This window comes from Protopterus annectens, chromosome 8.part0, assembly GCF_019279795.1.
Source record: "Protopterus annectens isolate FY-2018-M chromosome 8.part0, PAN1.0, whole genome shotgun sequence".
Classification (NCBI taxonomy): Eukaryota; Metazoa; Chordata; order Ceratodontiformes; family Protopteridae; genus Protopterus; species Protopterus annectens.
In genome coordinates, this window is record NC_056741.1 from 1,329,708,386 (window position 1) to 1,329,733,996 (window position 25,611).

At 39.2% G+C, this 25,611-nt stretch overlaps 1 protein-coding gene across 3 annotated transcripts in view; it reads right to left on the reverse strand.

The window, feature by feature from the left end:
• The window catches only part of LOC122809404 (junctional adhesion molecule-like), a 286,702-nt gene that overhangs the window by 18,941 nt on the left and 242,150 nt on the right, over positions 1-25,611 (reverse strand). For all 3 annotated transcript variants that reach the window (XM_044080875.1, XM_044080874.1, XM_044080873.1), the window contains one exon: positions 23,545-23,596. In XM_044080875.1, coding sequence (XP_043936810.1) covers positions 23,545-23,596 — 52 coding nt within the window. The remainder of the gene's footprint in view (positions 1-23,544; positions 23,597-25,611) is intronic.

Below are 25,611 nucleotides of genomic sequence, written 5' to 3' on the forward strand. Positions count from 1 at the left end.
CAAAAGTTAAAAGTAAAAGTAAGTGTGGCAACTAGACTGGCACTGATGACAGCATGCTGGCATTGATGGGGTCTGAATCCTGTTACAACCAACCATATGTCACAGTGGATCTGCCATGACTGGAGCTACAGTCCTTGGATCTTTTCTCTGTCCCTAATAGGTCTGATGGCCACCAAAGATTTTTATAGGTTCATAGGAGATTACTAGGTTAACGGCTTAACAGCTCTTACAAGCCTAGCCAGTTTTATTCAGATTTTACCCAATTTTCAACCCTTAGAGGACAGATAACAAGGATCAGCAATCAGGGTTTTGACAGTTTTTACAGACTGTCGACTGAAACGCGGGAAGACTCTGAGTGCTTAAAAAGTAAATTGAGAGAAATGTGTAACCCTCAAACGAATATTACAATGGAAAGGCACATGTTTTACACAATAAATCAAAGGCCTTGTGAAATTATAGCAACATATATTATCAGCTTAAGAAATAAAGCTAAAATGTGCAGATTTGGTGATTTACGAGATGAGCTGATAAAAGCCAGGCTTGTGTGTGGTGTTAATAATGATGCAGTGAGAAAGACTTTGCTTCGAGACAGTGATTTAACATTGAGCGAAGCTATTGAGATTTGTCAAATATATGAGCTTACAGAAAAGCATACAAATATGCTTACAAATAAGAAATGTGTATGCAGAGTATGCCACTGTGAATGTTGATAGTGTAGAACATAACGCTAAGATGAAAAAGAGATATAAACCAAAGAGTGTGGCAGTACTCAACCTTAACTATAAACTGAATGGGGCCACAGCACCAAACCTCATTGTTAGCTGTTGTAATCGTGAAGGCAGTCATGAACCTAAATGAGAGAAGTGCTTAGCTTTTGGTCAGCAATGTCATAAATGTAAAATGTGGAATAATTTCAAAAGGCTTAGCAAGACTAAAGTGGCACAACCTTTTATTAAAACAGAGCACCCGAAGAAGCAAGTAGATCATATAGAGAGCTGTGACTAAACTTACTATGTTGATGATGTCTCTGTGATTGATGAAACAGTTAACACAGTCGATTATCAGTTGGCAGAAAAGAGTGAAATATTTTGTATGGTTCGGATTAATGGGAAACCTGTAGAGCTTAAAGTAAACCCTGGATCCACGCGCAATGTTATATCAGCACAAATGTTTGCCAAAATAAAAGCTGGTGAGAAACTTGATTGAGCAAAGTGTGTAAAACTAGTTGTTTATGGTGGTTAAGAGATTCAAACTGATGGCACAGTAGTTCTCACATGATATTCAGCTGGGAACAGCCATGACTTGCAGTTTTACATAGTCAAAAGACATATGCAGTCATTGTTAGGCCTCAAAAACAGTTTGAGAATGGGACTGATTTCATTTAATAAAGAGGTCTGCAATATAAGTCTGAACAACAATAGTTTTACACTGAATATTTTTAGTGAGTATGCTGATATTTTCAAAGATGAGCCACATATTCCATGAAGTTAAACCATGAAGTAAGCCCAGTTGTCAGACCAGCTAGGAAGGTTCCAGTTGCAATACAGAGCAAAGTAAAAGCAGAACTTTACAAATGGTGAATTTAGGTGTACTTACTCCAGCAGAAGAACCAACTTGAATGGGTATCTTCAATGGTCGCAGCTCATAAGAAAAGCTCAGATGATATTCGAATATGTACTTATCCAAGAGACTTAAACAAAGCATTTAAACATACACATCATCCGACGCAAACAGTACAAGAAGTAACCACTCTCATGCCAAATGCCGCTGCCTTTTCAGTCTTAGATGCAAAAAGTTTCTTTTGGCAAATTTCGCTGGATCGCAAATTTTTATCGTTAACCACGCAGAGTACAGTATTTGGTAAGTACAGATTCTTGAGAATGCCATTTGGGATAAATTCTGCCAGTGAAGTATTTCAAGGTGCTATGGAATTCTGCCAGTGAAGTATTTCAATGTGTTATTATAGTAAACAATATTATTGTAGGGGGCAATAGTGAAGTCGAGCATGATAGAAACCTCAAGAAAGTTCTAGACCATGCATGTGAAGTCAGTCTTAAACTGAATCCTCAGAAATGCAAATTCAAACTGAAAGAAGTTACTTATGTGGGTCATTTGTTTACCAGTTCTGGCTTACAACCAGATCCATCTAAACAAGCAGCAATTGTTGAGATGGCAGTTCCAGAAAATGTCACATCTGTGCAACATTTTCTTGATATGGTCAACCATTTAGGAAAGTTCATCTCAGACCTCGGTGAGCTTTCAGCACTCTTACATGGGTTGACACACAAAAATGTAAATTGGTCCTGGTTGGAGCAACACCAAAAAGCATTTAATGTTCTGAAGCAGAAAATTGCCAGTCCACCCACATTAAGATATTATGATGTTCACAAATCTGTAACTCTTTCATGTGATGCTTCAAAGTATGGTCTTCATGCAGCATGTCTTCAGGAAGGCATACCAGTAGCCTATGCATCTAGAACTTTAACCCAAACTGAAATGCAGTATGCACAAATTGAAAAAGAGCTTTTGGCAGTAGTGTTCGTATGTTCCAAATTTAATGATTGTATTTATGGTAGACCTATCCAAATAGAGACTGATCACCAACCTCTAGTGACAATTCTGAAAAAGCCAATGCATACCACCCCAGCACGCCTGCAATACATGATGTTAAAATTGCAAAAGTACAATTTCAATATATTCTATACAAAAGGGAAATATCTATATCTTGCAGATGCTTTGTTGGAAGCACCCAGACAAACAACAGAGCAACATGAAAACAAGAAAGCATACTTTGAAGTAATGGAAGTCAACAATTTTTCCTCATCACGTCTTGATGAACTCAGAAATCACATAGCTTCAGACCCAATTCTCCAGAAGCTGAAACATTTTATCAGCACAACAAATTAGTTTACCACTTGACATACAGAAGTATTTTCCTTACAGAGATGAGCGCATGATTGAAGATGGAATCATCATGAAAGGTTCTAAAATGGTAGTTCCTACAGTATGATTGAAGATGGAATCCTCATGAAAGGTTCTAAAGTGGTAATTCCTACAGTATTACAACAGGTATATATCAAAATTTTGCATTGTGGTCATCTGGGTACTGATTCAACCAAATGAAGGGCAAGAGGCATAGTATTTTGGCCTTCTGTCTCAAAAGTTATAGAGAAGCAAACTCTAGCATGTTCAGTTTGCAACAGTACTAAATCGCACCACCAGAAAGAACCACTTCAACTAAACCAGATTCCTGAATCACCATGGTCAACGGTTGCTACTGATATTTTCAAATGTAATGGTCAGCATTATTTAGTGTTAGTAGACTCTTACTTGAATTGGTTTGAAACTGACCTTCTTCCTAACTTAACATCCAGCATTGTTGTTACATAGGTTCATAGGTTCATAGGTAGGTACTAGGCTATTGGCCCTAGGGTCTATATAAGCCTAGCCAAATGTACCCTGGCTTTCGCTACCCAAGAAAATTATTTTCGTGTGCCACTGTCGAGCAGAGCCACAGAAGTGATCCCCGGGGTGAATTTCCTATCTCCCATCCAATCATCAAGATTTTTCTTGAAGAGTGCTAATGAGGAGCTTTGTTTGATATAGATAGGTAGTTTGTTCCAGAGTATGGGAAGTCTCTGGGACAGGAATCTATCCCTCCAGCATGTTCTGTTTATTGTGGTGATGAGGTTTAGGTCCCTAGAGTGTGTAGCTCGTAGGGATTAGGATTTCTTTAAGTGGAGCATGTCTAAAAGCTCTGGGTTTGACATAGCTTTGTGTGTTAGGCAGAGATTGCCTCTGAGTAGGTGATATGCAACGGAGTAAAGCTGCAGTTTTTTGAGACGGTCTGCATAGGGCATCTCTTTGAGGCTGGTAATCCTCTTTGTGAGGTGTTTCTGTGGCCTTTCCAGTTGTTGTAGATGTCTTGTGAGGTACATACCAAAAGGGGCATTGTACTCTATAATGGGTCTAATGAGTGACGAGTAGAGGGGAACAATTACCTCTTTTTTCCTGGATGAGAAACCTTTTGTGATGAGGTGTGCCACATAGAAGGATTTCCTGACTACTGTGGCGATGTGATTATCAAAGGAGAGACTACTGTCCACCTGTGTCCCAAGGTCTCTTATCACACTTTCGGTGTTAAGTAGACTACCACCTATGTGGTAGTTCATGGGTACTGACTTTTTGCCAAAAGGGATGACAATGCACTTTTTGGCATTGAGCTTGAGGCCATGGCTTTGACACCAGGCATCTGTCTCAGCGAGGCCCTTTTGTAAGATGTCCACATCTTTTGGAGTTTTGATTATGGCTCCTAGTTTGCAGTCATCTGCGAACTTCATTAATAAAGACCTTCTGTGTTGGCCTGTACTTCAGAGAAGTAGATACCAAACAGGAGAGGACCCAGGACTGAACCCTGTGGTACTCCACTTGTCACTGGTCTGAAGTTGGATTTGGAGTCTGCTACTTTCACAGTGTGGGTTCTGTCAGTGAGCCAGTTGGCCACCCATCTTGTGACATAGGGATTTATACCTAGTTTAGTGAGTTTATCTATAATTCCAGAGTGGGGGGTGGTGTTGAAAGCCTTGGCGAGATCTAGATAGGCTGTGTGAACCACCTTACCCTCATCTACGGATTTGGTGACTGCTTCAAAGAAGTCTATCAAGTTTAGGAGACATGATTTGCCTTTTGCAAACCCGAACTGGGTGGGGTCCTGAGTTTGGAGATTACCAATGTCATTGTTTATAAGTTCCATGATGATATGCTCCATAGCCTTGCAGACCAGGCTCATTAGGCTAATGGGGGTGGTAGTTTCCGGGGTCTGTGGTGGCTCTCCCTTTGTGGAGTGAGATAACTGTTGCTGTGCGCCATTCAGTGGGCACATAGCCTGAGGTGAGGCTATGATTGAACATGGTACTTAGGTGGGGTGCCAGTTCGTTCTGTAGTTCATATAGAACACAGCCTGGGATGTTGTCAGGTCCCATGGATGCTGTGTTCTTGGCTTTGAATAGTGTGTTTTTACCTGTGCAGCTGTGATTACAGGAACTTTGCATTCTTCTGGTATAGAGATGGGCCCTTTAGGGGATGACAGAGGGGTAAAGTTAGCAGTGAACCTATCTGCCAGGATGTTGGCAATATCAGTTGGTTCTGTATATTTAGTGCCATTGTGCTGTAACTCAGAGCAGATCTGAGTGTTGCCCTTGAGATTCTTGACACAGCTATAGAATGCTTTGTGGTTGTCTTTAGAGTCAGTGGCGATTCTGTTTTCATAACTAGCTTTGGAGGATTTTATGAGGGATCTCAGCTTCTTAAAATTGAAGAGACATTTTTCTGTTCATGGTAGTCTGCACAAAGTCGTATCTGACAATGATGCACAGTTTACAAGTCAGCAGTTCAAGAATTTTGCTGAGTCTTGGGACTTTGCCCATGTTACTAGTAGTCCTGAATATCCACAGTCCAATGGATTAGCTGAGTGTGCAGTTCAAAGTGCAAAATGTTTGTTGAAGAAATTCAGGAGAGTTGGTACGGATGTTTTTCTTAACTTACTTAATCTCAAAACATTCCTCGAGATAATTTGCTTGGTTCACCTGCTCAGAGATTAATGTCCAGACAAACAAGAACAACTTTACCAATCAGTAAACAATTGTTAGCACCAAATGTAAAGAATAACAGAATGGTCAAAGTTCAACTTTTGAGAAAATGCCAGTCACAAAAGTTGTACTACGATAAGGCAAGCAAACCTCTTAGACCATTAAGACAAGGAGAAGTTGTGAGAATGTGAACATCTAAAGGATATGACTGAGGGGTTATCGTCAAAAACCGTTGTGAAGAACCAGGATCTTACATCATACAATCTGATGGAATGGATTTCAGAAGGAATCAAACACACATGCTACCAGTCTCTGAAGCAGTGATGCAGCAGATTGCCTGTGCCGGAGTCTATATTTCTCAGAGTGACTCTACACTTGTTCAAATTCCAGAGGACAGTGCACTTCAAGTAATCCCGATGTAACTCCTGAAGTTCCAATTGTAAAACAATTCCCAGAGACTGTCCCTGTTGCTAAACCCAGTCAAAGTTTTTGTGTGACCAGATCTGGTAGAATTTCCAGACCCATTTCAAGATACACAGTGACTTGGACTTGAATTAATTTGTTGTTATATGTTGACGTGATAGCTAGCTTGTAAAATATCTTGTTCTCCTATTGCATATCAAATAAATCAAAGTGGGTGGATGTACATTATTGTGTGTATTGTACCTAGTCAGCTACTGTAGCTAGATAGCACATGCATATAAGTTATTGAGCACGTGTAAGATTAGTAACATTTTGTATAGTCAATCAGAGTGAATGCAGGCATGAATGGAGATGCGGATATGAGTGTGTTTGAAATAATGAGTCGGTCACTTAGCTGAAATATATGTTCCAGTTACAGCTCCTGATGTCTTTATATAAAATAAACAACTGGAACCCATAACAGTGCCTCAGTGTCTCATTTGAATACAAGAGACATGCGACAGGCACAACCCCAGGAGTGAATTTGTAATTTCCCATCCATTGGTCTAGATTGAACTTGAAGATGGTCAGGGAAGGGCTCTTCTTCATGTGAATAGGAAGCCTATTCCAGAGGGGCAATGTCTGGAATGCATATCTGTCTCTCCAGAATGATCTATTAATGTCAGAGATCAGGTTTAGAACTTTGGAGTGGGTAAGCCTCGTGCAGTTAGTTTGGTGAATATGCAATATTTTCATAAGGGCTGGGTCAGGGATTGTCTTGTAGGTCAGGCATAGATCAATTAATCGATAATTGGTAGGAAACTGAATACAGTGATAAGACTTTGGTGAGAAACCTCTGAGGACGCTCCCAGTATTGCAGGTGCCTGACGAGGTACATGCCAAAGGGTGCATTGTACTCAATTACTGGTCTCATGAGGGCCGAGTACAGTGGTACTATGACACCCCTTGATCTGGATGTCATGTGCTTACTTATAAACTAAACGCAATTATCTCAATCTCGAATCCCGAGAAAGTAAGGCTGCTACTGTGCTCTCCTCCCTACGTTGCTGTCATTCTCAACATCGGCTTGGTTGCTGCATGAAGAAATGAGTCATCTGGCAGTATTTCCAAAGAAGAGATACAGGACTTATTTCAGTTACTGTTCTCTGTTGTTGGCCTGTTTGCATACCATGCTTGCCCTAATGACGAGGCACTAAATTGTACGATATATTTTTCATTGTTGTTTTTAAGGCTATAGTTACACGAGCTAACTACACATAGGCTTTGCACGGCAAACCGACTTTACGCAGGACTTCAGCTGTGAACTGCAGTCAGCTGACGGCAAACTGGAAGAATAGGGACCCGAGCCTGGTGATAACTCTGTATCGACCGATTCTTTTGCTGATTATTTAGACTTCGGTAGTCTTTTAATATAGTGCTGCAGACATGTTTTCTAGCCAGTGGCACTAAATGGACTGGACAAACAAACCTATTTAAAATTACCTAAGCACTGATTTCTACTAACCCAGATGACTGAGGAGTCCTGCACTTAGGTTTACAAATCTGTAGTTTACTTCATCGTTTTATTTTGCTACTAGCATCTGAATAAAATATTGCAAACCACTAGATTCTTTGCAAATGTGTAAAGATCGATGGGCTGTAACCCCTTAAATTGGTGGATTGGACCTATGTTCCGCAGGCAAAACTATCCACAGGGTATCTTACTGTAATCTAACAGCATTGGCATTGGGCTACTTTGAGTATTAGTTGTGTTTTTGAACATTTTTTGGGATTATTTTCAATTGGAGGGGTGCATTTTACCTGCGCAGTACTGAATATTTCAACTTCACAGGGTGGTGTCTTTTTCAAGGAAGTATTTGAAGCAGATGCAGCAGTGAGATTCTTGACATTGAAAACGTAGATGCAGTCTGAAAAAAGCTCTATGTTGTCCACAGTTCCTTTATGTTTGGACAAATGTGACCTATAGACCTCCTTTCAAGTTCCAGCTTTAGAAGGAAAGATATCTGGAAGGGGAAGTTGAATGAGAGGCCCTAGGATCAAAGTAAGCAAACTACTGGAGAAAAAGGTTTAGGATTCCTGCGTGAGCTTACTACCTAGGACATTTTTGTATCTAGGACTGGCCTAATTAATGTTCTAATGAATGGGATGTTTGACATTCTCTGTTTTTTCAACTGTTCGTACTTTGTGAGATCAGCGGACATTGTATTTTTCCAGTGGGTGTTTGATTTGGATTAGACGGCGAGGGATGGTGTATGCTTTTATGTAACTTGCTTGCCTCAATAATTACTGAATAACTGACTGTACCTTATCCCTACTAGGTGGTTAGTGCACACACCCCATCAGGATAGCCAGTAGCCAAACCCTCCAAATATTGTCCCCCACTTACTCCTTATCCACTCACCACTACAACTGCCTTTTCCCCCTCCACTCCATCCTTCTGTATACCTGTGAATACACCCTCACACATTTCATTCTAATCCTCTCCTCTCAAACTTAATAACCATCTCTCTTCCTACACATCCCTCTCACTCAAGTCATACTCTGTCTCCCACCATGCAAACAAAATCTGCCTATGCTCTAATACCCTTATTTCTAAGCCTAATCCTCTTCTGCTTACTTTACCTTACTAGTCTCCCACAGTTTCAGCACTCCCCACCCTTTCATACTACTGCAATTTACATTAAAAAAGACTTTCCCTTTACAACTCAAGCCTTCCCCCACCTCTACAAACATAATTAATTTTTTCTATTTCAAAGGAAGCTCTTCCTTACCCCTAGTAAACCACTTCCCATACCCAGCAAACTCACCTCACTAGGTTCCAATATCTACACCTATGACCCATTAGAAAATAGATACCTATCCATACTCTACTCAAAATTTATCACCCTCCTCCTCCGTTTTGGAAACGTACACCCTAACCTAGGGCCTTCATACAACTCCACCTCTAAACCACATTCACATAGCTTTCCCCTGCACCACAGATCTCTTCTCCTTGCCACACTTAATGCCAGGAGCCTTTGTAATAAAATACCTTCCTTTCACACCTGGATCTCTCATAACAAACCTGATATTGTCTCTATCACAGAAACCTGGCTAAAACCACACATAAAAGATACCAAAATTATGCCCCCTAACTATAAACTTATAAGAAGTGACAGACCACAAAAGAAAGGTGGAGGAGTAGCCTTACTCTTCTCCTCCTCAACAGTAAGACCCTATACTAAGCCCATACCCTCATTTAACACCGCCGAGCTAACTCTCGCCCTTCTCGAAGTAAACAACAATAAAACTTTATGCACTGCCTCCCTGTACATTCCTCCTGGTAACAATATCCCTATACTGAAAGATATTCTTGCCTGGTTCACTTCCAACATAAATAGTGAGACTATAATCCTAGGCGATGTTAACATAAACTGGTCTTCCATTGACTCATCTACCCCTTCTCAAAGCATCAACCTATATCAATTTACACAGCTAATCAAAACCCCTACTAGACCAAATAAAGATTACACTACAGGTAGCATCCTTGACTGGATACTAATCTCCCACCCAAACTGAATTTCTGATAGTGGTACTCTCGCAGAATCCCTTAGTGACCATCTCCCTGCCTGCATATGCCATTCCCCCTCCACCATCCTCTTTCAACACAGACACATTACCATCCGCAACATGCAAAACTTCAACCCCCTAATTTTCTCTAATACCTTAAAACAGATAGACTGGAACCCTCTAAAGTCCCTCCCTTTAGATGCCGCAGTCTCACATTTCAATAGAATTTTCACAGATATACGTAACCACTTTGCCCTCAGTAGAACCAAAAGACTCCGATCCAAAACAGCCCCCCGGCTAACTAAAGACACAAAACTACTTATGCATCGCCGAGATAAAATCTGGAAATACTACCAAAAATGCAAAACTCCCAACTCTCTTGCCGAATACAAGCAACTGCGAAATCAAGTAAAAAAACAAATAGCCACTGACCGCAAATCCTACTACCTTAAACTTCAAAATAATCATAAAACCAACCCCAGAAAATTTTGGAATAGTATTTAATCAATATTATCCACAGGTAAAAAAAAAGAACCCTTGCCCTGACCCAGACATGCCAGACCTCCACCTAGCTACCCAATTCAACTCCTTTTTCATTGACTCCATAGGCAAACTCACCTCTTCTTTCCCTAACAACACCCCCCCCCCAACTTAACTGATAACAAAAACTTAACATCCATGAACCTTAAGTCCTCCCCTTTTACTCTCAGGTCCATTCCTACCCACACTATCAAAAAGCTCCTACAAAAGTTAAAACCTTGCTCTAATGCCCCAGATGACATTCCATCCAACTTTCTCCAACTAGCTGCTGATGGCATAGCTCTTCCAATCAGCATCCTAATCAATCGCTCCATTCAGGAGTCCTATGTACCATACCTCTGGAAAAAAGCCTTCTTCATCCCCCTCCATAAAGGAGGTACAAACTGTTCAATCTCCAGCTTTCACCCTATTGCTATCCTATCCCGTATCTCTAAGATACTCGAAAAATGTATTCACCTCCAACTATTACTCTGCCTATTGGACAACCAACTCCTAACTCCTACCCAACACGGGTTTATACCAGGACATAGCACCACCACTGCCCTTCTTTCCTTCCTCAAAATCATTAACTCTGCTTGTGACTCTGGGAACATAGTTTCTACACTCCTCCTTGACTTATCTAAAGCTTTCGACACTGTCTCTCATGTGCTTCTACTTTCTAAACTCTTCCATCTTAATCTCTCCCCTTCATCTATCAAATGGTTCTCCAGCTACCTCTCAGCCAGAGAACAAGCTGTAAAATGGAACTACTGCACTTCCTCTTTCCTTCACACCCCAACAGGTGTACCCCAAGGCTCTATTTTGGGTCCTTTACTATTTAATATTTTCATCAATGATTTCCACCAAAAGATTCCCAATGCTAAACTGGTGCAATACGAATACGACTCCACTATTATCTGCTCAGCCAAAACTCTTCCTTTACTAATAAACCTTACGCAAGAAGCCTTCTCCTCCACTGAGTCCTGGATGTTTGACAATCACCTAGCCCTAAATGCCTCCAAATCTAAAATAATGATCTTTACCACTTCTAGACATACTGCTGCTGACAAAGCATCCTTCTCTATACTTAGCCTAAACAAAACAACTATTGAAATGGTTCCCCATACAAAACTTCTGGGCGTTCTTATCGATGACCAGCTAAAATTTGACATCCACCTACAAACCAATATTAAAAAGACTCATCAAAAACTTGGTATGCTTTATCGACACAGACGCTACCTTCCTCTGTCTTCTAGACAACTCCTATCTACCACCTACCTCCTACCCTCCCTTTTGTATGGAGTTCCGCTACTCTCTAACCTCCAATCATCCCTAAAATCTAAACTTTCCTCATGTTATAACAAAATTTCAAAGTTTGACACAGGATCTAAATCCTCTACTCACCATTGCAACTCCCTACATGCTCTAAATTGGTTGGAACTCCCAAGCTACCTAAATTTCATTCAACTAACTACAGCACACAAGCTAATTTTCAAACCTTCTAACTGTTCATTACTCTCCTCTCCCTAAAACTTCACCAGCCACATAGAACACTTAGATCCACAAATCAGAACCTCTTAGAACTTTACAAGCCTTTACATGCACCAGGGCAACTTCTACATTCATTCTCCCTTGCCAGATTATGGAACTCTCTTCCCCTTTACATTAGAACCACCCCTAACCTACCATCCTTTAAAACCATACTCCACTCTCACCTCTACTCCCTCTGGGAGTGCTTCTGTACCCATCCTACCTGATTCCTGATACCTATCCCTATTCTATTCTACTCTAATCTCTGCCACTGCTTCAATTCTTCTCTCTAAATTTCCTTTGCCTAAATGCATGTAGTGTATTAAATGAATACAAATTTATTGTTTTTGCTAATATCTTATAAGTGATTGACTCAGCTCATATATTTTAAGATATGTAAAATCTTCCCTTGCTGTATATTGAATGTTAAACTGTTGTTCTTATATGCTGTACTAATACATTGTATATTGTATATTGTCTTTCTGTCTGGAGCGTTTCTCCTCGGGGCTCCATTGAAAACGAGCTACCTTGGTCCAATGGACTTTCCCGGTTAACAAACTGAAATAAAATAAATAAATAACTGAATAGAAGAATTTCCTCACCACCATGGATGTATGGTGGCCAAAGTTCAGATTACTGCCTATCTGAGTACCCAGATCTCTCACCAATGGGGCCACTCTTAAGGGGTGCTATCAGTGTTGCAATTTGTAGGAGTATTTTATTTCCCAAAGGGGATTATTATGCACTTCTTTGCATTTAGTTTGACATCAGGTCTATATCACATTATCGAACTTTTAAAATTTTGAATGTCATATGGTTAACACCATATGATAGAACTTTTAAAAGTTTGAACGTTTCAACGGAGATCTCAATACAGTGCCGAATGGGAAGATTTCCCTTTCCTGCACAGTAGTGCGATCTCAGAGTTGGTATATTTAAAGAGCGGGGGGGGGCAGGGGGGTTTGCCCCCCTGCTTACAATGTTCAGGTAGGTTTTTTTTGTCGTTTATTTTTTTTTTATTAGATTTTTGAACTTTTAAAAGTTTGATCACATGGTGTCGACGATATGATGTTCGAACTTTTAAAAGTTCGATCATCTAATATAGACCCTTTGACATCATGGCTCTGGCACCAATCATTAGTCTACATCAATCCTTTATGTAAGATGTCATCATCATTTGGGGAGTCAGTTGCCTCCAACTTGCAATCATTAGCAAACTTCATCATCCAAAGGTCATCTACATTTGCCTTGACATTTAAGAGGTATATCCCAAACAGGAGGGGCCAAGCATCCAGCACTGAGCTCTGTGGTGCTCCACTGATGACTGGTCTGTTGCTGGAAATGGATCTCCCCACTCTAATAACATGTGTCCTATCCATGAGGCATTTGGCTATCCATCTAATGACATAGAGGTTTATGCCCAGTTTTGTGCATTTATCTATAATACTCAAGTGGAGTATTGTGTCAAATGCCCCCTCCTATAGTTTTTCTTTTTTTTTTTTCCTTTTCAAAGTGTGGTCTGAAGGTGTGATAGGCATTGTAGCCTTGCACTGCCAAGGTGCTTGCTACAGACTTGAGCCACGTCTTTGTAACTGCACTGATGTCAGCATTATCCAGGGCAAGGAGAGCTTCCAGGGAGTGCGGTTTCTTGTTAAGACTCTTAGCACTGAGCAATAGTACCTTTAGCTTGATGTTAGAAGAATTTGTTATACTGGTAGGTCTGTTGGTTTCGAACTACCTAAAAAGGGCAATATAGGGGTGGCTAAGGCCTTGGCTACTATTCAAAAGCCTAGCGGTGCAGATCCAGACCATCTCTGGCAAAGCAGCGTGGTCTATCGATCATATTGTCCCAGGCAGACAAATACTGGATCCCCTTGGAATGACATCAGTAGCTAAGCTAATTATTGAAGTCAATCATTTTCCTTTTGTATTGTGGTGCCATTCTTGGTGAAGGTAGAATGCTACTCAATGTGAGGCTCATACCCACCTGCAACATGTATTCTGTGAGACCCATCATGTCTCTCTTCATATAATCAAGGGAGGTATGTCTCAGGTCATTCACACCTAGAAGGGCTATAACTGAGTTATACTGGGATTGTGGTAGAATGGATGGTCTCTAGATTCACAACACTGGTGCCCGAAACATTAAAGTAATAAAAAAGTGCACACACATCTGATTCTCTAACCAATTTACCAAATTCAGCCTTGCATTAAGAGCAGAGCATTGCTGTTCTAGGTGTAGGTTTAAAACATTCACACCAAGAGTAGGACTATACACTGACTACTTACAGAGCTGAATCTTTGGCCTGGCATCCCAGACTCCTTTAAAATCCCTTTTTTTATGAACTACAATGTCTTCTAGTGTCCCCTAACTCATGGTAGCCATCTAGTTTTGTAGAAGAGGTGTGAGAAACAATAGGCATCACATTTACAATGTCTCTATGAAATGCTCTGGTTTGAGCAAACTATTCAGCATTCGGCTTTTCAATCACAAAGTGAACAATGCTGCTCTGTTTCAGAGGGGTAAACCCTGCAGAAATGGCAAGGGCCCTGGAACCATAGGGTGATGTGAGGGCCAGCGAGTGCCCCCTACACTTTATATCTAATTATCGACTCTACCCTCGGCACCTGGATTAGCTGCATTATTGAAAGAAATAATGGAAGTGAGCAGTTATTCAACTGTTCCTTCATTAGAAGAAGGGCACCAAAATCCTTTTTGCAGTTTCTGTGTGTGTGTGTGTGTGTGTGTGTGTGTGTGTGTGTGTGTGTGTGTGTGTGTGTGTTTGCACATGTCCTAAGATGAGCTAGCATACCTTTGAGGACTGTTTCTCGTCCTTATTTCTGTTGTGTGCTGCAATGGGGTATAGCACCCCTCACAATGCTAAATAAGATAAAACAAGTACCAGAAAATGAATAAATTAAAACTGACAGCTGTTATTTTCATGCCATTCATTCATTTCCTAAACCACTTGTCTTGGGCTCTCACTTTCTCAGCCCTAACAACAGTTTTTAACTTATCCTCATGGATGCCAGATGTTCACAGGAAAGATGAGAATGTAATACCTGCTACTTGTCTTGGGTCTGCCTTAGGGTCTTCTCTTAATATGAAGGAGTAATGGCTGTATTCCAAGATCTGCTCTTTTCTTGGAGGTGCTAATTTTTATACCAACTTCATTACACTCAGCAGGGAATCACTACAGTGTAGGCTGAATGTCACAGTCAGTTGAGGCTAAGAGGATAATGTCATGTACAAACAACCAAGGTGTAACTTTCTTGTCTCCTAAATTGATATGTTTTAAATTCCAGAATAGTTATGATGTAAAGGAAGGAATTCATCAATTGTAAAAAAACAGGAACATCATCATATGAGTCATGTTCTTTGGGTGCAATCCTTGGTTTCCTTACTTTGTTGACTTTTGACATTGGGTTTATTATTTGGCTGTGAATAAATTCTCTAGTATGAAGTCTGAGTTTATTGTTAGTATTTTACCTGTGAATACATTTTCAGTTTAGTTTTTTTTTTTGCAGGCACATATTGTGAAATGTTGAGCTACTTAATGCAGATGCTATAAGGGGTATTACTGAGCTGCTTCCTGTAGTGCATGGTTTATTCCCTCAGCCTTTGTCTACTTTATGACTCTGACCAAGTCACTTCACCAGACAGTGCTCTGTGATGCCCCTGAAAAGGAACACTTGGGTTCAGTGGCCTATCCCAGGCTAACTAATACATTATATAACTGTCTTCTGAATTCCTGCACCTTTCACATAGCCATTAATTACAGCTTCACAATATGTTGTTTGACTATGAATTCCAACATCTTTCTTGTACTTTAATGAGTTGCTAGATGCATTTTCATAAATGTGAGTTTCAAGGGAAGAGGAGTACACCATTTCTCATGATGTCTGTTTTCAATGTGAGAGTGTTTTGTTTTGTTTAGAAATTGCCTCTCATTATTTTTTTTTTGCTGTAAATTTTGAAACAAAAATTTACATAAAATCCAAATCTCTAATTATAACTAGGTACAGAAGAAAATAGTATGCACACTGACAGGTTTGAACAATGCTTTATGGTAATTGGGGAGAGACAGCCAAGTATTGTGATATAGGTATGGTTAGCAGGGGCCTGGTCCATTACCCTGCATAGGGTCCTATTTGACCATGATCCAGCTCAATGTCACAACAGCATTATCTCCATTCAAGCAGGTCAGACCTGCACTGAGTGATACCAGAGAGAATAGCTATTCTTGGTATCAGGGAAGACATAAGAAGGTCATAAATCAGCTGTACTTGTCCTGCAAGCATGTAAGCCCCCACCAAAAAAAAAAAACAGCATGTTGTATTCAGTATTTTTTTCTGATGTTTGTATGACTTGTAGATTGCTGAGTAATTGCTGCTGCAACATCTACATTGTCTTTAATTGTTCAGATTTATTAATTGTAGTAAAGAATGAATTCATCCATTAAAAAGCATAGGTTGTTATATAGTCTAAACATGTTGCATTTTAGTAGTATATTTTTGCAGAGCCTTCTTTATAGCCTCCAGAAACTGTGAAGGGATTGATAATTGTCAGGTCAGTATAGTCTACATTATTTGGAGTGAGGACCTGAACTATCTATAGCATCCATTATAAACTCATTGTTGTATATTACTGTGATGTAGCCTTGTAAGGCCAATCAATTGGAGGCATGTAGACTGTGTGACTAGAGGTTGCCAACTCAGCACTGGAACTGGTTGCTAAGAGCAACTCATCACAGTGCTTAGACTGCATAGTAACAGAGCACAGTTTGGTCACCCTTGTCCTATTACTATGATGAGAAAATACAAACAAAATAAATAAATTGCTGGCTAATGCACATATGTATAGATTTGTAGATTCATAACAGCATACAAGGTGGAGTTAGTCCTTGTCAGCACACAACCTAATAGAGCACCTCTTCCCTCTCAGAGGGAAAAACAAGTCAGGACTGGGATGAATTTAAGGGCACCCATCTAATTTTTAAGTTTTACCTTAAAGCAAGTAAAGGTATCACTTGTTTTTTTTATGTAACATTTTCAGAAATGGAGGAAGAATTAGGTAATAAAACTGTCTTTCCAGCATGTCTTATTTGCTTGTTGATAGAGGTTCAAGCCTTTAGTTTTAGAGTTTGTAGAACCAGTGATTTTTGTGAACATGTTGGAGATCAAGGAAGGTTGGGTCATTAATAACACAAATTGGTAGCCATAAATCATCAAACAGGAGTTTATGCAAGTATAAAGGCAGAATTTCAAGTCTGTCTTTGTGACCAGGGGGCCTTTAGTCTGCTGGTCTTTTTAGTTAGGAATCTCTGGGGTCTTTGTAGATGTGTGATGTATTTAGATAGATGCATACAAAAAGGGGCATTGTATTCTCTAATTGGTCTGATCATGGTAGAGTACAGGGGAAATACAATTTATTTTTACTTGGATGAGATACATTTGCTTATTAACTGGGATAGATAGAAAGATCTCCTGACTACTTTTGCTGCATGATGCTCAAAAGATAGCACATTGTCTACAAGGGTGTCAAGATTTCTAATGACAATATCATTCTAGGGTGGGTATCATATATAATGTAACCTGTTGCATATTTTGTTTACTAAAGGTGACAATGCTACTCCTCTCTGCATTTAATGTAAGCCAATTTCCTTATGCATCATTGAATGACAACACCCAGCTTGCAGTCACTGGCAAAGTTAGTTAGCAATATGTCTGGCTTAGTGGTTTGCAGATCCAACAAGTATATACTGACCAGAAGGAATCCCACTACTGAACCATGAGGAATGTGTTTAACCACCTTTTTGCTTTCTAAGGTGGCACATGCTACTTTAACTGTATGGGTACTAACTATCAGCATGTTTGCTATCTGTCTTGCAACATAAGGGTCTATGTTTAGGCATTTAACCTTATTTGGAATACCAGCACAGGGAACAGTGTCAAAGGTCTTGCCTAGATCTAGGTATACGTTATGAACTGCATGGCTGCTATTCAGTAGACAGTTTCCATTTGACAAAACAATATTGTTGTGGGTCTAGAGCATTAGTATTTTTTTGTATTAGAGCGTATGAAATGAGATATAAATAAATGCATTGCATGGCTTTGCAATCTGTGCATATAAGGTTGATCAGCTGACAGTTCTTGGGATCTGAAGTGGGACCCACTTATGGAGGAGTGTAATGATAGCCATTTTCTATAACTCAGAAACATACCTTGTGGCTCTGCTTAAGTTGAACAGTTTTAATAGGGATTCAGATAAGGCATGTCTGATAGTGTTGGGTAAGCTGCCATATATAGTACTGAGTCCCATAGAGGTGCTATTGTAAGATTTGGACAGTGCAGCTAAGACACGTTCCATAATCTTGAGGGAGGGACTCCAGGAATTTGTGGAACTTCAATATCTGTTTCTAGCAGAGCTATAGCTAGGTAAACTGGTTCCACCAGCAACTCTGCACCCCACATTGACACCCTCCCCTCAAAGTTGCAGAGATAATAACTAAAAAAGGCTTCTGGGTAAAGAGCTATTATGTTTCTACATAATAGCTCTTTATGTCTGAAACAGCTTTAAGAAGATGTTGCAAATAAATGTACTAGCTTCACATTGCAGTTCCTAATTGAGAGATGCACACATATACACATTGTAAACAAATTATATTAATGGCTGCAATTTCAGTCACAGCTTCTTAAATAATTATGGAAACTGCTATCATGCCCACCTGTCCAACATAAGTAGTTGTATTAGAAACTTACAGGGACCAATTGGCACAAAATCAACAGTGTTGATTGTGTCCTCCCAACTGCTTGGATCAAGGGCAGCCTCTCCCTTTGCCTCACCCAAGGTACAGGTTTGGTTTCTGGTGTGAAACTGGCACGTCTACTTTAGGGTAAGTGTGAGTAATAATTTATGCATTACTAATTTATTTATTAATCATCTGATACAGTTAAGGAAGGATTTATGATTATCCATGACTGTGGATTCTAATTGTAATTTGTACTTCACTATGATCTTCCTTATGTCAACTTTCCAATTTGCACTGAGCTTTTTGATGGAGTCTTTAGTGTAGGTAGTGTGAGAGTCTGATTTATTATAGGCCTTAATTATCTTTGTTCTTTTATTATATAGCTTATTAGGGTTTCATTCCACTAAGTTTGTTTATTTTTATATTCCCCCCCAGTATACTTGATGCTGACTGCAACAGCTTGAAGTTTGGTATTTCTTAGACTGGAGTAAAACCCATTGTCATAAGTTATGGATATGGTTCTGTGCCTTCAGATAGCTAAAACTATGGGATCAAATGTAGAGATATGCTGAATTAGAAGTTCTGACTTTAAAATTGGAGTCATATATATGCTTTGCCACTGAACCCCTTTTGTTATTACTTGAAAGCCACTGTATCCATCTTAGAAAATCTAACTTGGTCAACCTTTGATATCTCATTATGAAACTTTCAGGTAATAATAAGCCGGTGGTTAGCTGCAGAATACACATAAGACTATAAGTAAAACCTCTGAGATTTCAAAGACAGGCCCTGGAAGCTTTAGTCCATATGCATTTACAGCTACTATCTGACATACTGCATTATGCTCTTTTTCATCTTTTGTTCAGTATGATTAGTACACTAATAAGCCAAAAATACTTCTTTAATGCTTCTGCTAATGCCATGCTTTCATGTGAGCTAAAGCTGTGAGGTCAAATTCATAGATGTGCTGCACTGGAAAGTCTGATGCAATATTTATAGTCTCAAGTGTGTTCTATAGCTGATCACCATAGTGTTATTATCTGAAGGATTCATAATGAGATTTCAGTAGGTGATGTCATTAGAATGTTCCTGGTTGCTAGGTGATTATTTGAACAGATGATTGACAGGAAAAATAACTTTTTCAAACAGCTGATTGCTATTTTTAAAATAAGACAGTTTAGACTGTTAATCTGGACTATAAAAGAGACTGCTGACGTCAGATGAAGGGCAGTTAGTTAATAGGTGCAGTCAGTTACAGTGCTGTGCAGTGGATACCCAAAAAAAGACTCAGCAAAAACTGTAAGCCTGCCTTTGCCTTGCTGTTATGTTTTAGATTAGACTGGGACAGTATTCTCTAGTTATATTTGGAAAATTTAGTTATTTAGATAGAGTTTTTCTAAAATGATGGACTTTTATCCTACAGTTTAATTTTATATTTCTGGTGATTGAATTTTGGTGTTTATTGAAAGTTATATATTTACATTTTTAATAATCATTTTACTTATTATTAAATGTTTTTATTAATAATAAGTATATTGTGGCTGGACAATTAGTATATTCTTTAGAGTTTAGATAGTGTTTATACCTGTTTGATACTACCCAGGTCACCTCAAATGCCTGACTGCTTCTGGTCATAGCTATCATTCATTTTAATATTTAGTTTTTAATAATTGATCATTATTTGAAGGGTGTGTAGACCTGTCTGACTCTGGTGGCAGAGTTTACCATTTGTATTGGGAAGGGGATACCGCTGGAAATCTGTGTTAGGCTTCCCATCAGATTTGGAGTGTGTGAGATTTGAATTTATTTTGAGTGTGAGTGAGTCAGAGGTCTTAAACTGGAACACATTGCTCTGAAGTGCATAATAAGGGATTACATTTTGGGTGGACAGAGATATATAGTCCAGTCCCAGGAAACAGAGCATGTTCCTGTTGTGCTCTTAAGGGAAATTGTGGAATTTTACTCTGGAATGCTCTGTGCTCTGTTGTTTTCTGTGATGCTCCCACACTGGAGTCAGTAGTGAGGATTGAGGCTCCTTAATTACCTATCTGGATTTTAAGTGTGGGATGTCACATATTGGCAGCAGTCTAGTGGGATATTAACTGGACGACGCACCCACCTTCCCCCTTTCCTGAATCATTCAGGTTCCTAGCACTCAGGGCATGTGTGTGAACAGTATACTCAATGACCATGCATTCAGGTGAAAGTATGCATCTCATTCACACTTGGACAGAAAAACAGGAGTTTCATTTATATTTTGGTTTGAAATGCCTGTGGAATTATTTTAATGCAACTCAGTTTGACAGTATATGTAACACATATGATACATATACTTCTTTCATCCTAGTAAACAGAAAAAAAGTAAAGATGTTCTTTTCTTTCCTGTAGATGCCCCTCAGAACCTCCCCAGCCCTCAGCATCTTCCAGCATCTCTGACTGTCTCTCAAACAAATTAATATATTTACACATATGCACACGTATGCCCAATTCCCATGGAAGGCTAGCAGCATTCTACAATTCTCCACAGTTTTTATTCTGGTAAGGTATTAGTGCAACCACTTTGTAGTACTGAGTTTAAGACACACCATCTACAGTGCACTTTTAATTTATAGCCAGATATAATAATAATAATAATAATAATAATAAATATGTAAACTGGTAATATATCAAGCAATCTGGCCAGTTTAGAGGTGGATACTAGCAGCCAGACAACCTACAGTACTAAATAATCTCCTCTCTTTAGTTAATAAATAATATCTAAATAAATACCAGCCACAAGATCTTAAAAGTGAATGAGTAAAAACTTTACTTTGACAAGACAGAAGTCAAGGCAGTGCTGATGCAAATTAAATGTGCAGAGGCAGTGATAGTTGTGCAATAAAGAGAAGACTATAATCAGTTGCACAGATTAAACATTTAAAGAAAAACTCTAAGTCAGATAAATACCCTAGGTGTCTCTAGCTGACAGAATATTGAACCCTTAGCTGGGCTGGGTCATTAAAATACCACACAGACAGATTACAAAACAGCAAAATTATACAGATGTCGTCACCTCAATACCTTCCAGATAGGCTGCCTGACGTTTTACATTTGTTTCAACTCAAAATATATATTCTATTTTATTTATCTATTTTCTCCACAGAAATCAGAGGTGTAATCAAACAAGTCTTTCCACACACAGACTTCCCCCAAGAACACAGTACAATAGTTTCACATTTGCATAGTGATGACTGCTTTCCCATCTCTGGTCAGCTATACCTTTGAACATTTCTTTAATTGTATTTCTTTGGCCCTTGGCTTATTGATTCAGTTTACAGCCTTCCTTCAATTACAGGCAATCAAGCTGATCATTTCTTGTGAAACTACTTTTTGTCACACAAAAACAGCAGGTGATACCCTTTCCTCCAGAGACTTAATGAACAAGCCAGAGATCTTATTGTTTGGTGATAACCCATCCACACCATGTACCTTTACTACCTTTGAATACCTAATTTCATTTTCAGTTCTTTTACTATTTGCAAGTGTTCATTCTTCTGATATACAACAAAGTTCCTCTGCAATAGTCGCATAACTTTTTTCCTGTGGCAACTCATGTTTTTTTATGTTGACACAGTCACAAAGAATGCATGAAACATCTCATGATCATCTTCAGTCTCCTTCCTAAGTTCAGTTATTTCTGCCCAAAACATCTCCCTTACATAAACAAATAAATATTTTAGCATACAATGCAATGCTTAACTGCTTTGCTTTGCATACCCATTTTCAAACAATACCAGCCATATGGCATTTCCATGTCCAGGCCATCTTTTTCTAGGGTGATCGTGAACTGTATTTTCTTGTAATGCCTCCAACAAGAAGTTTGTTCTAGTGCACACTACTTGGCACTGAATCCTGTAAGTAATTCCTGCTCTCAGGACATCTCAAACGGAGAAGCAGGTGTTATGTGAGTCATTCACCATGAGCTTGGATCCTTTGTATGATACTCTGGTGGCAGAAGGCTTTTCACCTGTTAGCCACCTTTCTTATTTTAAGCTTAGATCATACAGATATGGTCTAGATATGTGTGCTTCTTTAGGCTAGTTTGGTGTGAGTGTTTGTGAGTACTAAAGAAGAAGAACTGGGCAACCAGACACGTCCAGCCATAACCCTTAACTCAATGTCTTTTCTCAAGACTCAGCATCAGTGGTAATTTTAAATATTACTGCAATTCACTTAGAAAGTTAACAGAACAACAGATTTTGTATCAACATACATTTTCTGAAGAATAAGAAATATTATCTCAGTCTGGTATTACTGAGTGGCTCTAATCCTTGGTGATTTCCAAAAAAGTGAATAATATTATGAGAGAAAGGGCAAACTTATGAAACAAAATTAGGGATGCACTGTAAAATCAGGAAAATTTGAGTACTATGCCTTTAACTGCTGCAGAAGGCAGTATTAGAATATTGGGAGTATGTAAGCAAGTTCAGCTGTGCACAGGACCAGATCCTGTGGATTAACCCTACTGCCAAAACATCATCTTGAAGATCCATGGTTATGCTGTGTAAATAACACAGTTGTTACACAGTGGTTGAACTCTGAACCCTACAACATGGTAATTGTACTGTGATAAAACTCTGAACTCTAATCAGTCTCCCTCCACTAAGATGTTTAATTCTGCATGCTCATTTTTGAGACTTTTTCCATTCAGGGCTCTTTCTCTCTTCCTTGATTTTTTACTTTGATGATAATAAGTGTCAGACTATAGTAATGGAATTTGGGGATATTATGGGGTGCAAAGGAAGTGGCATCATATTATCCCCCCGTTCAGACAATTGTTGAAACTCCATCTATCACAGAGTGTGCAACTCTGCATGCCCACAGGGCTGAAGCTATCAAGAAGGCACTCAAATTGGTAATGGGTAGGGTCTGCATTAGAAATCATATGTAGAGACACCACAGAAGTAAGGAGCAAATGAAACAGACTTCCAAGTATTTAAAAATAATTTACACATTGTAGGAAGACAGTGTCTTTCAGGGGGAAAAGCACACTTGTATAAAGCAAAGAGGTTTCAAATTGTCCTTATTTTGTGCAACATTCTTCATGTAACTACAGCTAATCACAAAGCCTTTGGCTGAAATATAAACTGTAATCCCCACCTCCATGTTCACATAATCACTCTGGAAAAGAAATGGAATGTTACCTGGGATGATCGAGAAATGCCTGACAGCTCCTTTTCCACATCTTTTCCACATCTGTAAGACAAATGAATGCAGCATGAGCCCAAGCAATATGTCAGTGATATACTGCTGTTTAGCTATCAGTTCAATGAATGCACAGTCTGCTTATGGCTGTCAATATCCCTGTTTATCACATTACTACCAGGTACTTCTAATAGGAGGTTCAGTGATTTCTGAGGATAACAATTATTCACTAGTTAAACTATCATCTTAGCAATGCTTATGATTAACTAAAACATTTGAAGAGAATTTTTAATTCATAAAATATTTTACATTCAGCGTTTTATAGTTGCACTCGTTCTGCTTAACTACATAAATGCAGGGTGTTAGACTATTCCATCCTGTATCATCTTTTGAGCTCAGCCTTACAATGAATGAAGAATTAATCAAGATTCTAGACAGTCTCTTGCCAATGAAGGATAGCTGGAATTCTGCACTGTGCAGAGATTATGTGTGCGTAAAAATGCATCATCACCGGGTCTATATTGTTTCTTTGACAGCTTAGGTTGTCAAATGCATAATGATCGACACTAAGCGTCAAAGTTTCAAAATCGTGAATGGCCATATAAGTGAATTCTTTCCTCGGGAAAGAATTTGCTTGACTGTTATCGGGGATTTGCCCTTTCCTCGATGTAGTGCGATCTCGGAGTTGGTATATTTAGTTAGGGGGGGTGTGCGGGGGTGAAGCCCCCCACTATATTTAGGTTGAAAAGTTAATTTTATTTCCGAACGGCCTAGCGCATTCTTCCTGAGGAAAGAATTTGCTTATATGGCCGTTTGCCGATGCTTAGGTGTCGATCATTGAGCATTCGACAACCCAAGCTGTTGAAGAAATAATATAGACCCTCATCACCGACTCTGGGTAATATATGCCACCATTAAATCAAATGTAGTATTTATAGATGGACTTCTTTTTATCTGTCATGTGAGATACACAAATTAACATGTCTGGGTGATTCTGAGCTGTTCAAATATACAAAGAGAGCTCAAAACCTCAAAGCCTTTGCACAGTATGTAAATTTCTGTATACTTTATAGAAACTACATTCATTCAAACATTATGTGTCAGCTGTTACTAAATACAATAAGACTTTAACAAATATGAGAAGTCTCTGTAAAAAAAAAAAATTTACATGCCCTATACACATACTTTCATCCATTCACTAACACACACACACACACACACACACACACACACACACACACACACACACACACACACACACACGGGTGCACACACACACACACACACACACACACACACACACACACACACACACACACACACACACACACACCATTTCCTGTGGAGACTAAAGTCCCCACATCTGTGTTCTCCTAACTATCTCAATCAAAGTGTCACCACCGCAACAGAAGGAAGGGCTTGGTAGTTCTCTGTAAGTTTACAAAACATACACCGCAGTCCACACAAATCAGATCTCTCATTGTACTGTCACAAAACATGCATGTGCATTCTCCTCATCAGTATGCATGCACTACACCATACAAAGCATTATTCTTACAAAACAGATATGAACAAACCACCCTCATGTGCACCAATCTTACCAATGAGATACGCATGAACCACTGGCTTCACCATACTCACGGACCAGATAAGCACATACCACTGCCACGTATATTGTTCTTATAAAGTAAACATGCACATACCACCAGATGCACCTGTTTTACAAACAAGATATGCACCAAGTATACAGGTCTTACAAACTAGATAGGAACATACTACCATATGTACCATTCTTACATATCAGACATGCATAAATTCAATATTCTTGCAAACAAGAAATGTATACACTACCATGTTTATCATTCTTATAAATCAGATATGTGCACACAACCATGTACACCATTCTTATAAAGCAGGTATGCACATGCAACCACATGTACCATTCTTAAAAAACAGACATGCACACACAACTGCATGCACTTTTCCAACAAGCTAGGCATAAACATGCCACCATTCTTCCAAATTTAATACACACACACAAACACTACATGTACTGTCATTAAAAG